The sequence below is a fragment of the Myotis yumanensis genome, unplaced genomic scaffold, assembly GCF_028538775.1.
Source record: "Myotis yumanensis isolate MYYU_CA2020_CCGP unplaced genomic scaffold, mMyoYum1.0.hap1 SCAF_17, whole genome shotgun sequence".
Classification (NCBI taxonomy): Eukaryota; Metazoa; Chordata; class Mammalia; order Chiroptera; family Vespertilionidae; genus Myotis; species Myotis yumanensis.
Window position 1 is genome coordinate 10021507 of NW_027223768.1, and position 14219 is coordinate 10035725.

General features: G+C 43.3%; 1 protein-coding gene across 2 annotated transcripts in view; it reads left to right on the forward strand.

Moving 5' to 3' along the window:
* Window positions 1-1165: 1165 nt before the first annotated feature.
* MAN1A2 (mannosidase alpha class 1A member 2) overlaps window positions 1166-14219 on the forward strand; it is a 69067-nt gene continuing 56013 nt past the window's right edge. Inside the window, exons 1-2 of one of the 2 annotated variants that reach the window (XM_070397139.1) lie at window positions 1166-2275; window positions 7606-7861. In XM_070397139.1, the coding sequence (XP_070253240.1) occupies window positions 1974-2275; window positions 7606-7861 (558 nt within the window). In that variant the 5' untranslated portion in view covers window positions 1166-1973. Of the gene's footprint in view, window positions 2322-7605; window positions 7862-14219 lie in introns of both variants that reach the window. The other variant, XM_070397140.1, reaches the window with a different exon arrangement.

The window sequence follows — 14219 nt, forward strand, 5'->3', positions numbered from 1 at the left end:
TTTTTTACTCAATACTATGGACAGCAGAATCCACTCGGACAGTGTTGAGCCTGATGTGAACACACTGTGGTCTTGGGGCTCGGGCACCCCCTCATTAACACTTCTATCTCTTACATGGGGGGGCGGTGGTGAGGACCCTGAGAAGACCGGAGGCGGCTTCGGACCCTGGACCTGGACAAGGCTCTGTCCTAGGTCCCTCGGAAAGGAAGCCTAATGGGAAGGGCACGGTGGCCGTTCTATTTTTAACACAGAGCCTGGCACAAGGGCTGGTGCTCACTATTGCGGCCTCGGGTGCCCCGCCACGTGCACATGGGCCGCGTGGAGGAAGTTGAGACCTCGTCGTGGGCCCTAGGAACCCCTGGTCCTGGTCGGTAACCGGGGAGAGTAACAGGGGAACCTTGGCCGCCAGAACCCTTGGAGCCAGTGACACTCCACGGCGGCGAACCCCCCGCGACCCAGCCTCCCCTCACTCGCCCGAACGCGGGGGGCCGTTCCCCACCCCATGGCGGCGCGCTCGGCACCGGCGGGGTTACCAGAGAAGCGCCGGTGGGCGGCCGGCTTCCCTCGCGGGTCCACACGGCGGCGGCAGGGAGCTTCCGGGGGCGCGGGCGCCGCAGCGGCGCGAGACCGGAGCGCGGCCGGCGGGCGGGGCGGGCGGGGCGGGCGGAGCGTGCGCGCGCACCTCGCACTCGCCGCCCGGGGACGCCCACTCGCGAGTCGGGGCAGTGAGGCCAGTGCGTGCCCGCCGCCCCCGCCCGGCCCCTCTCCCGCGTGTGCCCAACGGGTGTGGGCCCCGGCCGTGCGGCGCTCCCCGGCCCGAGGCGGCGGGGACCTGGGCCCGCTCGCAGCCCCGCACCGCGTGGACGCACCGCCCCTCCGCAGCCGCCTCCGAGCGAGCCGCTGCGAGGACCCGAGGCGGCCCTCCCGGCGGCCGGGCCGACCTCCCCCGCCCGAGGCGCCGCTGCTCCACCGCGCGCTCGGGACCGCCGCCGCCTCCCCGGAGCCGAGCGAGGAATGAGCAGGCGCCGGGCCCGCGCTCTCGGAACGAGGGGCCGCGGCTCGGCTTCTCCTCCCGCCGCGGAGCCGCGGGGGCTCGGTCAGCGCGTCCGGGCGCGGCGGGGGCAGCGGCGGCCTCGCTCGGGGGGCAGGCGCCCGGGTTAACTCCACCGGCCGCCGGGAGGAGGAGAAGGAGGAGGAGGAGCCGGCGGGGCGGCCCGCGCTCCCTCCCCGCGCGCACGCCCGGGCTCCTCAGTGGCCGCCCGAGGAGGAAGTTCCGCTCCTGACAGAGCCGCGCGGTAGCGACAGCGGCGACGCGGCGGCGGCCGGGAGGGCGCTGGGGCTCGGGACGCGGATGCCCTTCGCGCCAGCCGTCCGGTGGGCAGTGTCGAGCCCTCCCCGGAGCCGGGGGCCGTGTCGGGCGGCGCGGGCGTCCGAGACCTGCTGCCGGTCCGCCCGGCGCGGTGGGAGACTGCCCTCCCTGTCGGCCGACTTCCGAGGAGACCCTGGTTTTCCCGCCGCCGAGGGTGAGAGACCGCGGGATCCGAGCCTCCGGGGCGGCGAAGGGAACCTTCCCTGACTGACTCCGCGGATCGGGCCGGGCGGCCTTCGGAGAGGGCGCGAGACCCCCTCGGAGCACCCCGGGGCGCCGGCATGGAAGCAGCCGCCGGGCATCCTCGCGGCGGCGCTGCCCGCCTGGCCCACCCCCGGGCATGAGGAGGAGGCTGGCGAGAGCCCCGCACGCCCAGGCGAAGGCGCTGTCAGCGGGCGTGAGCCGCCGGTCGCGGGGCCACGCGTGTGTCTGAGTGGCCCGGGCCCGCGCGGGGAGGCGCCCTGTGAAGGGAGCACCGCGGTCCTGGCCGAGGAGAGCAGCTGCGTTTCCCCGTCGCTGCCCGGGCTCGGAGGGGGGTCCCATGTGTCGCGCCTTTGCCGGGAGAGGAGGACTGGATACCCCATCTCGTGCGAGAGCGTGAACGATGACCGCCCCCGCCCTGCTGCCCCTGTCCGGCCGGAGGATCCCGCCCCTGAACCTGGGGCCGCCCTCCTTCCCGCACCACCGGGCCACCTTGAGACTTTCCGAGAAGTTCATCCTCCTGCTCATCCTCAGTGCCTTCATCACCCTGTGTTTTGGGGCATTCTTCTTCCTGCCAGACTCTTCGAAACACAAACGCTTTGATCTGGGTTTGGAAGATGTGCTGATTCCGCACGTCGATGCCCACAAAGGGGCGAAGAACCCCGGAGGCTTCCTGATTCACGGGCCCGATGAGCATCGACACAGGTTGGTTCCTTTCACAAGTTGTGGTGGTGACATTGGGCAGAGCAAGGTATGATTTATTGCATCAGATCTGTCGTTTGTGGGTTGTTGTTGTTTTTTTTTTTCCTCCGCCTTCTTTTTTTCAGTAAAATGTAATTTTCCCCGAGTTGTGAGACTTGTTATTTCAAAACTGGTTTAGTAGAACCATAGGCTGAAAGGGCTCCTGGAGCCCCATTTAGTGTCCAGCTCCTTCGTTTTGTACAGGAGAAGCGTTTGTGTCCAGAGGTGTAACCTAAAGAAATAGTGACCTAGGTTGTGCCTTCATTTATTAAGAATGTGTTGCATTCGGTCATTGTGCCACCCGGTGAAATAGATGTATTGATTGAATCCTGACAGCTTCTATGGGTTCGTCCTCTCCTAAAGGGCTCTCGTTCTCTGACTTTGTAATTAAAGCTTGCTAGTGAATCTTAGCTTTTTAGGAAGACAAAGACGGGCAGAATATACCTGTCAATATCTATCTATCTATCTATATATATATATATATATATAGATAGATAGATATATACACACACACACACATACATACATACATATACATACACACATATACACACATACATATACATATATACTATATATATATATATATATATATATATATATATATATATTTGAAAGAAGGGAGAGGGAGAGAGAAACATCCATGATGAGAGAGAATCATTGATCAGGTTGCCTCCTCCTGAGGTTCGAGCCGAAACCCCAGCATGTGCCCTGATGGGAAATCGGACTGTGATCTCCTGGTTCATAGGTCCACACTCAACTCCTGGGCCACGTTGGCCCGGCTTCATTTCTTAACATGCAGAAATGCCCTGGTTGTTGTTATTTTCAGGGGATGCCTTTGGGGACTCTTGTGGCATCAGTTAAGTTAAAGATGCCATTGAATCTTGTCGTTTCACTTTGAGAGTCATGTAGACAAGATCTGGTTTATGTTTTAAAATTTAATTTTACCCTTATATCTATTTAGTTGAGAGGGGGAATGTGTCAAGTAACTATTAGAAGGTGATCCATTAAAGGGTTCACGTTCTTTCAAGTAACCAAATCTGAAGTGACCTCTGGGGAGAGTTTGGCCAAATTGGGATAAAATGGGAGCTTTAGGTACAATCTCTTTAAATCATTTATGTAATTTGTATCAAAAAAAGAGTTTGAGAAAGTATTTACTTTTCTCAAACCTACGTTTTTCTCCCTTCTTTTCTTACAATAATTTTTCAGTGTGTGATAAGAATCATATGCTTGAGTTGTTTTCGGCTGATGTTATTTTAACTTTTTATCAAGCATAAAGTTTTTGAGAAAGCGTAGGTTCAAATGTGAGCCTGAGTTAAATACTTGGGAACATGCACTGTTGTAATGAGAGCTGGTTTTTCCTTTTCTCAATCTTGTTAACTTATTATTTGCTTGCTGGTTCTTTGACTTTTGGCTGAACCTTATGGAGTAGTTACTTCTAAAATTGTTTCATGCCATTATTTTGTAATTAAAATAATTTGGAACTTTTGCCATCATTTTCAACTTCTGTACTCTTTTGTATTTATTTTATTTTGCCTTTGCTCTATGTGAATTTGAAAAAAATTAAGATTTAAAAAATCATTTTATAAATGGCTAGAATTTATTTATTTATTTATTACAGTAGTCATCTACTACCCACCCCCCGTCCATGGTTCTGCTTTTTGTGGTTTCAGTTACCTGAAGTCACCCATGGTCAGAAAATATTAAATGGGAAATTTCAGAAATAAATAATTCATAAGTTTTAAATTGTGTGTCTTCTGAGTAGCATGATGAAATCCCATTCCATCCTGCTCTGTCCCTCCTGGAAAGTGAATCATCCCTTTGTCCAGTGAGTCCACACTGTATACACTACCTGTAGTCACTTAGTAGCCCTCTCAGTTATCAGATCCACTGTCCTGGTATTGCAATGTTTGTGTTCAAGTCACTCTTGTTTTACATAATAATAGCCCCAAAGCAAAAGAGTAGTGATACTGACAATTCGGTTGTGCCAAAGAAAAGCCATAACATGCTTTCTTTAAGTGAAAAAGTATGTGTGTATAGGGGAAAAACAATGTATATAGGATTTGGCACTATTCATGGTTTTAAGCACCCGCTGGGGGTCTTGGAATGTATCTCCTGTGGATAAGGGGAGAAGACTGTATTTGATTATTTATATAATGAAATCTGTACCAGCTTAAAAAGTAAATGAATGAAATGGTATATACATTCTTGTTTTTCATGAGTTTAAAAGTAAACTTTATTGAACATTTTATATACTAGCCTGAAGGTAATAGGTATATTTACAGAAGTATTTCCAGGTGTCACTTTTGAGCCTGGTTAACAATGACATCTCTTATTTTATCTAAGACTATAGGATAGTAGGACAGATTTTGTGAAAAACAAGAGTCCTTTAGTAATTCAGGCCTCAGACCTTGTGAAATTTTCTTTGATTTAAGACTGTAATTTCCTAGCGTTAATATTGAGAGATGTCTTTGACAGTGTTCTCTTTTGTTCTTCATATCTTTTTTTTTTTAATATATTTTATTGATTTTTTACAGAGAGGAAGGGAAAGAGATAGAGAGTTAGAAACATCGATGAGAGAGAAACATCGATCAGCTGCCTCCTGCACATCTCCCACTGGGGATGTGCCCGCAACCCAGGTACATGCCCTTGACCGGAATCGAACCTGGGACCTTTCAGTCCGCAGGCCTACGCTCTATCCACTGAGCCAAACCGGTATTGGCTGTTCTTCATATCTTAACAAGAACTTTAGAGACAAGTTATATAGTTTTTTTTAAAAAAAAGGATATGAAGTAATCTAGAGACTACAAAGAATAATGTGCGTGCTGTTTTCTTTTTATATTTTTTGACATTTACCTGTTTATAAAATCAACCTCTGTTACTTACGCAGATCTCTTGATGTCTCCTTAGTGATATTGCTGTTATCATTTAAAAATATTGGTCATATTTATCCAGCAAATGTTTGGAGTAGTTATTATGTACTAAGCATTATACTAAGTATTGGGGATTATTGGAGAATAATGAAGATGATTAATTTTGACTCAGACATGACTGAAACATTTAAATCTTAGATTCAAATCTCAATATCATTCTTTTTTTTTTAATATATTTTATTGATTTTTTACAGAGAGGAAGGGAGAGAGATAGAGAGTTAGAAACATCGATGGGAGAGAAACATCGACCAGCTGCCTCCTGCACATCTCCCATGGGGGATGTGCCCGCAACCCAGGTACATGCCCTTGACCGGAATCGAACCCGGGACCTTTCAGTCCGCAGGCCGACGCTCTATCCACTGAGCCAAACCGGTTTTGGCTCAATATCATTCTTAAAGCATATATTATCATCTTTGGAGTCAGATTCTAGGGGTTCTTTTCACCTAGATGAGGCTCTGGTCATTGGCATTTTTCAAAAGTTCAGATAAGTTATTGTTTTATCTCTCTCCCCCCCCCCCCCCCCCCCAATAAGCATTTATGCCATTAACTTACGTGTTTCTGGCATGTGGACTAGGCTATCTGGATATAAGGGGCAATGCTCCCGCAGCTTTTTTTCCATAAGGAACTAGACCCTGGCATCTGAAAAAAATGTGCTAATCATTGTGCTAAATTGAGATCTGGCACAATTCTATGTATTTATGTATCTAAAATTATTTCTGTATAGCTATATGGTTATGTTTGTTAAGTTTATTTATAAAGTACAGTAGGTCCTTGGGTTACATCGGAGATCCGTTCCTACGGCACGACATAACGTGATTTTCGCCATAAGTCAGAACCCACCTACATAAGCACCTATGTCACTCACATGGAGCACATACTTCTATGATTGAGACTTCTAAAATTGAGTTATTGTTCCTTTATGCCACTTATTCCAGATCTGTAGTTTCAGCCAGAGCATCTGATTTCAAAGGTGTAGATCACAGGGCCTTCCTTGCCTGGCTGTTGGACAATAGAAAGATAAAGTAGCCAGAACCATTTGACTTCTGTAGGAAGAGAAGGGATTCTAATACCAATATACTGGTGAATTTCTGTTAGATAGGAGATTACATATTAACATCTTAAGAAATGTAAAGTAAACTGCAAAGAACCTAAGTTGTATTACAGTGATGAAGTTCTGACTTGTGCTGTGCTATTTAGAAATGTAGATTTCTAGATCAGGGGTGGGCAACCCCTGGCACGCATGCCAAACATGGTACGCTAGTAACTTTTGCTGGCACGTGAAACCCTCTCTTACAGTCTTCCATTTACAATTTTTTTCTTAATATCGACTTTTTTATTTTTCAGATAAACTCAGTGTAGGTGCATCTTAGATAAATAAATAATTTTACATAACATGTATACATAAAAAAATAAATGTATTTTTCATCATCATATACTGTTTTTGTTGCTCGAATGAATTTTATTATTTCTTCAAGGTTCTTCACATACGTACACCTTAAGAGATATCAAGTAGGCGTAACATGTTCTCAAAAAATTAGGGTTGGCTCGCAGAAGAATTTTGAGTCAGAGATTTTGCTGGTTTTGGCACGCACTCACAAAAAGGTTGCCCACCCCTGTCCTAGACTGTACATTTTAGCACTTTCTGTGCAGTGGTTTAAAAAGGGCCGGTTACTGCTCTCCTTAATAATATAAATTCATGGGTGTCACACGGACCTGCTGAATTGGAATCTGTATTTTTAACAAGGGCTCAAGAGACTTTTAAGTAGTCATGCCCACATTCGTTGGGAACCGTTGTGCTGTAAGCTCTATGTTATTTCCAAAATGCAAAAGTTGTAGAAGAATATGATGTGCTATATAACAAAATATAAGAATTTCCATCCTCTTATTTTTCTGCTTATCTCTTTTCTTGACCCTGTTTATATTTTTGTCCATCTTGATTCTGAGTTCTTAATTCTATTTTTAATTTTCTCTCTCTCCGCAAGTTTTTCACTGGTATGTCTCTTGTCCTTTCTCCCACTTCCCCTCCCTCCTTTTTTTCTTCTTTTTTCATGTGTCTACTTATAAGTTACTGATTGCTGTTTCCTCTGTTTTCATTGGCCCTGAAATTGTAACTTTCTTTCTAGGTTCCCTCTTCCTCCATTGTGTAAAGTGTTAGCTCTTTGGCATCCAGAGCTCATACCAAGTTATATTTATCCTGTTCTTTGGGCAGATAAATATGAGTCTCTCACAGATCATTGCTGTCTTTCAATGGAAGGAGTAGGAATCAACTATCTGGGTTTGGTGGAGGAAACTTTAAGTTTCATGTTTAAGGCTTGGAGGTTTTAAGGGTCATTCTAACCAGTCTTTTTTCTCCTCTTACAGGGAAGAAGAGGAACGTTTGAGGAATAAAATTCGAGCCGATCATGAGAAGGCCCTGGAAGAAGCAAAAGAAAAATTAAAAAAGTCGAGAGAGGAAATACGAGCAGAAATTCAGACAGAGAAAAATAAGGTAGTCCAAGAAATGAAGATTAAAGAGAAAAAGCCACTACCACCAGTCCCTATACCAAACCTTTCAGGAATAAATGGTGGAGATCCAGAAGATGATGACATAAGAAAGAAAAGGGAAAAAATTAAAGAGGTAATAATAAGCTGAGATTTATGACATGAAGTGGTTATAGATATATATTTGACTGGAGACACACACACACATATGCACACCATTTATGCTGTTTTACTTTGGTCTTGTTTGTTTTTGGGTCATAGTTGTAGTTCATTTTCCAAGTTGACAGTAAGAGCTAGAACTCTCTTTCTTAATATGTGTTATACATATTGGTCACTTAAAATTTTCCTATAATGTTGTTTGGATGGTTACATCATTCTCCCTGTGTTCAGAGATCTTTTGATAGTCAGCATTTTATAAATAATGTAGAGTAGATTTATAAATAAGTTATCATTGAATAAGAAATTTCTTTAGTGTTAAGTTATAAGGGACTCTGCTGGATACTATGCGTATCTCCTCATAAACATACTTCTGAAGAGTTAGCTTTATAACTGTCATCTTTTTTAAAATTACATTTTTATTGATTTCAGAGAGGAAGGGAGAGGGAGAAAGAGATAGAAACATCAGTGATGAGAGAGAATCATTGATCAGCTGCCTCCTGCACGCCCCACACCAGTGATTGAACTGGCAACCCAAGCATGTACCCCGACTAGAATTGATCGGTGACCTCCTGGTTCAGGTTGACGCTCAGCCACTGAGCCATGCCTGCTGGGCGTATCTGTCATCTTTTAGGGAACGTGCCATGAAACCCCGTCACTATACAGCAGATTAAGAACACATTCCTTCCAAAGAGTCTCAATGGACTGAAGAATGGGGAGGGATTGATCTCAGAATTCTTTATATTTATTTAGTCACAGAAGTCTTTCAGTTTGTTATTTTAGGAATGACTTGGAGAGAAAGAGAATGCCATAGTGTGTGTGGGGGTGTAATTTAGTGAATATTTCAGTTGAACTTTGTAAATTAAAACTCCAGCTAATTTTGGGTGGAGTTTGCAGTTGTATTGCCTATGTAGATTTTGTCTGGGTGTAATTGCACAACAATATTCGAAAGATATTGTTTATCATAAAATAAGATAATAAATTTAATTCAAATATTCAAATATCTATATGGATATATTCTAGTAATGAATATGAATGATTTAGCAGGTACTTTAAGCTTGACCTTATGAATTATTATAAGACGACCTCGATGGAATCAAAATAGAACTTTACTCTGATTTTACCTCACCTTTGATGTTTTGTTTTATGCCCAGACTGTTAAGGCACTTTCTTTTTTTTCTTTTTTTTTTTTTAAATATATTTTATTGATTTTTTACAGAGAGGAAGGGAGAGAGATAGAGAGTTAGAAATATCGATGAGAGAGAAACATCCATTAGCTGCCTCCTGCACATCTCCCACTGGGGATGTGCCCGAAACCCAGGTACATGCCCTTGACCGGAATCGAACCCTGGACCTTTCAGTCCGCAGGCCGACACTCTATCCACTGAGCCAAACCGGTTTCGGCTAAGGCACTTTCTTTGGACAGTGTTGGGGAGACATTGATAGGTAGTTGTTGTTTTTGTAAGATGGGTGACCTGCTTTTTTAGATGTCATTAGATTTTATTGAAATACTTTCTCATGTACATAATAATTCAGATAGATAGCTGTATGTTAAGACCACCCAAAGGCTCATTGATTTGCTAGAAGTATGCAAAGGATTAAGCAAAGCTGATGTATTTATTGTTTCAATTTATTACAATAAGACTAAAGTTAGTAATAGAAAAGGCACATAGGACAGAGTCCAGGAGAGACCCGCTGGAGTGATATAGACAGTGCCTGGTTCTCCCAGCAGTGATGTGTGGCAGTGTGCCTGAAGTGTTGCCAACCAGGGAAGTTCACCTGAGCCTTGGTGTCCAGGGCTTTTATTGGAGGTTTGTTATGTAGGCTTGGCTGAGCTTAGTTCTCCAACTCCTCCAGAGGTCAGGCTAATACCATGTGGCCCAAGGCCCCTACCACAAATCACATTGTTAACATAAACTCTGACACAGCCCAAGGCTTCAGGTAAGCAGTTACTCTTAACAGGCAGGGTAATAAAGGGTTAGAGGTTATTTTCTAGGAGCCTACCACTGGCCAAACCTTTCTTTGGGATGTGCTGGGTTTGGACCACCCAGACCTGCTGAATTAACCCTTTTCAGTGGTTCTCAACTTTACTAATGCCGCGACCCTTTAATACAGTTCCTCATGTTGTGGTGACCCCCAACCATGAAATTATTTTCGTTGCTACTTCATAACTGTAATTTTGCTACTGTTATGAATCGTAATGTAAATATCTGATATGCTATATGTGTTTTCCGATGGTCGCGACCCACAGGTTGAGAACCGATGCTTTAGATTAAGAACACCATATTATCCAGTGTTCTTGTAAATCAGCATAAAACATATTAACCCCTGTGTAGGTTTCTGTTAAACATTATGGTTACTGACTTAACAAGCAGAGAAAGTTGAAACACAAGCTTGCAGGGGAAGAAGCTAAATAAGCAAGGTGATGTGAACAGCAGAATACCTTAAAGTGTCAAGAATGAGAGAACATTTTAAGAATTAGACACTATTTACTTTTGAAGGCAGGAGTTAAAAATAGAGCTGGGAAAGGATTATTTGAAAGTTTTAAAAGGAGCATTTAACCTCTAGATCCGTAATTCCCTAGACTATGCATTCTAGCTACTGTCCTTTTCCCAACAAAAGACCAAAGTTAACCTTATGAAGGGATTAATTGGAGAAGATCTGGATTTGGGGAATACCAGCTACGGCTGTGTAAAAGCAATAGAGGTCATTCTGAACACTCCGGTGTCGGGTGAATTTCCCGCCAAAATATAAGATGGCGCGGGCAATTATTTAGGTTTCCCGCGCAAAATCAGAGTTAGTTTAAAATGCCTATATCTTTTGAAGTATGGGTTCGATTGAAATGGGTATGAAACGGTTCGCATACGCAGGTAGGTATCTTTGAAACAAATATTTGGTAATACGCAGTTACAATCGGCCCGAGTTTACACGTTTTCCGCACTCCACCGCAAATCTATATGAACCGAGTTAAGACGGCTCCCGCGGAGTACGCGCAATTCACGCGAGCCGACTTAACTCGTTTCCCGCAACCCAAGTGTGAAAAATGAAGAGAGTGGTGGGGGTAGAGGGAATTAAGTGAAAAATGAATCTGAATATTGTGATCACTTTCTCCTGCTCAGTTCTCAGAATTCTGGAAGCCAGGTTTATATTCAGTAAGCTGGAGAATGGAGGATTTCTCTCCGGGGAGACTGGCCCAAGAGAAAAGACCTACTCTGTTCCTCAAACACCCCTGGGCTTCACCTGATCTCTCTAAGATGAGGCTCAGGCAACTAGTGTTACTCATTCACTGACAGTCTTTGTCTTGTAAGTGCTTCACTTCACTCTTACGTGGAGAGCAAATCAAAGATCACTGGATATTTACCAAAATTTTCTTACATGAGAAACAGATGGAAGAAAAATTCAGAGGATACAGAAACAATACAAGGAGCAGAAAAAAGTATGTTAAAAAATAACACCATTGGAGTGACAGAAAATTTAATTCATGAAATAAGAACAGTAAGTTATAAAAAGGAACATTTTATATAAAGTAAGAAAATGGTCTTAGAAATTAAAAATATGATAGAATTTAAAAATGCAATAAAAGAGTTGGAAGTTAAAATTGAGCAAATCTCAGTAAGACAAAAAAATTGAGAAAATTGAATAAAAAAGATCAATTTGGAATATCTGACAAGTGATTAGATAGGTACGGTAGGAAGAGAATAGGAATAATGGGAAGAAGTTAGAGAAACAATTCAAGAAAATTAGCCAAATCTAAAGGAAGTGGGTTGCCAGATTAAAAGGACCTGCCAGGTATCCATCCCAATGAGTAAAAAAAAAAAAATGTCCTGAAATTTTAGAAAAATAGTCATAAAAAAAATCCCAAAAGTTTACAGAGGAAAAAAAGGTTCCACTCATAAGATTGGGATTGTACAATAATGGCACATCAGATTCCTCAACAATAATATTGGGAACTAGAAAGAATTTTATGTTCAATCAAATTAAGAATCAAATCTGAGGGTAAAGATATATTTAGGCATTTTCTCAGATTGCTATAAAATATACTTAAGCTCAAAAATAGGAAGAGAAGGGTTTTGAATACAGGGTATCTATCACTAGAGAGAATAAAGAAGCATTCCTAGGAATGAGTAAGGGAATCAGCAGGATGATGGCTGCACTTCAGGTGGAGAGAACATAAGTCCAGATTAGAGTAGGAGGATAGAGCTTCAGGAAGGATATGTCACAGAATAAAGTGGAACTGACAGTTTATCTGATGTGTTTAATTGTATTGAGACAAGTTGTAAACCTCACAAATTTTAGAGGTAAATCATAATTATTACATTAAAAACTAATCAAACAAAGAACCACCAAACCCTCAGACCAGTAGCTAACAGCAGGGAAAACAAAAGTTGAACAAAGTAATGTAATAATCCTATGTAATAAAAAGCTAATATGCAAATTGTCCCCTCGGGAGTTCGACCGGGAGACCGGGAGTTCTATCGCTCGCTATGACGTGTGCTGACCATCAGGGGTCAGCGCGGAACATGGTGGGCGACCAGCGGTGGCGGCGGGGCGCTGAGGGAGTGAGGGAAGGAGGAGGCGGGGAGGCCGGGAAGCGGGGAACAGTGCGGTGGCAGTGTGTGGGTGGCAAGGGAAGGGGGAGGTGAGGAACCTGATCGGCCCTGATTGCTGGCTAGGCCTAGGGACCCTACCCATGCATGAATTTTGTACACCGGGCCTCTAGTTGTAAGATAAATATGTCAACTTATTGGGAAAATGTGGGTCAGGGAAATATATAGGGGACAAGTATATGTAGAGATGAGTTGATAGAGGCATAAGAGAGCTAAATTATTTTAACTACAGGAGAAGATACTAAATATCTAAAACAAAAAAAATCAAGAAATAGCACTATCCTATATCCTATCCTATATAATAAAAGGCTAATATGAAAATCGACCGAATGGTGGAATGACCGGTCGCTATGATGCATATTGACCACCAGGGGGCAGACGCTCAATGCAGGAGCTGCCCCCTAGTGGTCAGTGCACTCCCACAGGGGAGCACCACTCAGCCAGAAGCCCGGTTGATGGCTGGTGAGCGCAGCAGCAGTCGGGGGAGGCAGTGCTAAGCTGTCAGTTGGACCTCTCCCAAGGGCTCCTGGACTGGAAGAGGGCGCAGGCCAGGCTGAGGGACCCCTCTCCCCGCCCCAAGTGCACAAATTTTGTGCACTGGGCCTCTAGTAACCTATATTTAGCAATATAGAGGTAAATAGAAAAAGAGGTGAAAGTTTGAGTAATTGTCTCAGGAGAGTGGTAATTATGTGTGGAGCAGTTTATTAGATTTTCTAAAAAATTCAACTTTATTGAATCAATTTATATACAACAAAATATACGTATTTTAAGAGTATATAGTTTAATAGGTTTTGACAGGTGGATACACCTGTGTAACAGTAATTACAATCAAGATGTGACTATGTCTATAATCTCAAAACAGTTTTGTCCTCTCAGGTCAGTCCACCTGATTCCTTTGTCCCTGGCAACCACTGATCTGCTTTTAGTAATTATAGATTAGATTTGCCTTTTCTAGAGTTTCAGTCAAATGTAATAATAAAGTTTGTGATATTTTGTTGCTGGGCTTTTGCTCAGCATAATGTTTTTGAGATTTATCTGTGCAGATGCACCAAAGGTAATTTTTTCTTAGTGGTATTCCTTTTTATGGGTATACCATGGTTCTATTCATTCACCTGTTGAACATTTGCTCAATATTTGTTTCAGTTTTTGGCTGTTATGAATAAAGTTGCTATGAACATTTGTGTGCAAGTCTTGTGTGGGCACATGCTTTAGTTTTAGTTTTCACATTTCAATCTGTTGTTATACTGTGAGTTAATTTTTTTTTTTTATGAGAGGTAAAGGTCTTGCATTATTTTTTTCACATAGGGCTTTCTAGTTGTTCCAGTTGTTGGAAGGATTATCCTTTTCTGATTGAATTATCTTGATGCTTTTGTTCAAAATCAGTTGACAAAATCAGTAGGTGTTGAGTCTCTTTCTGGACTCATATCTATTTCATTAATCTACATACTTATTCTTAATGCCAATATGACACTGTGTTGATTGATTTATAGTAAGTTTTTAAATCAGATAAGTCCTCCAATTTTATTCTTTATATAAATTGTTTTGGCCATTCTAGGTCCTTTGCCTTTCTATAATTAACTTTTCTGTGAAAATAAAAGGTTGCTGGATTTTGATTGGGATTTTATTCTGTAAATGAACTTGGAAAAATTGTCATCTTAACTATAGTCTTCGATATCTTTCCACTTTTTTAGGTTTTCTTTAATTTTTCTCAGCAGTATTTTGTAGTTCTTA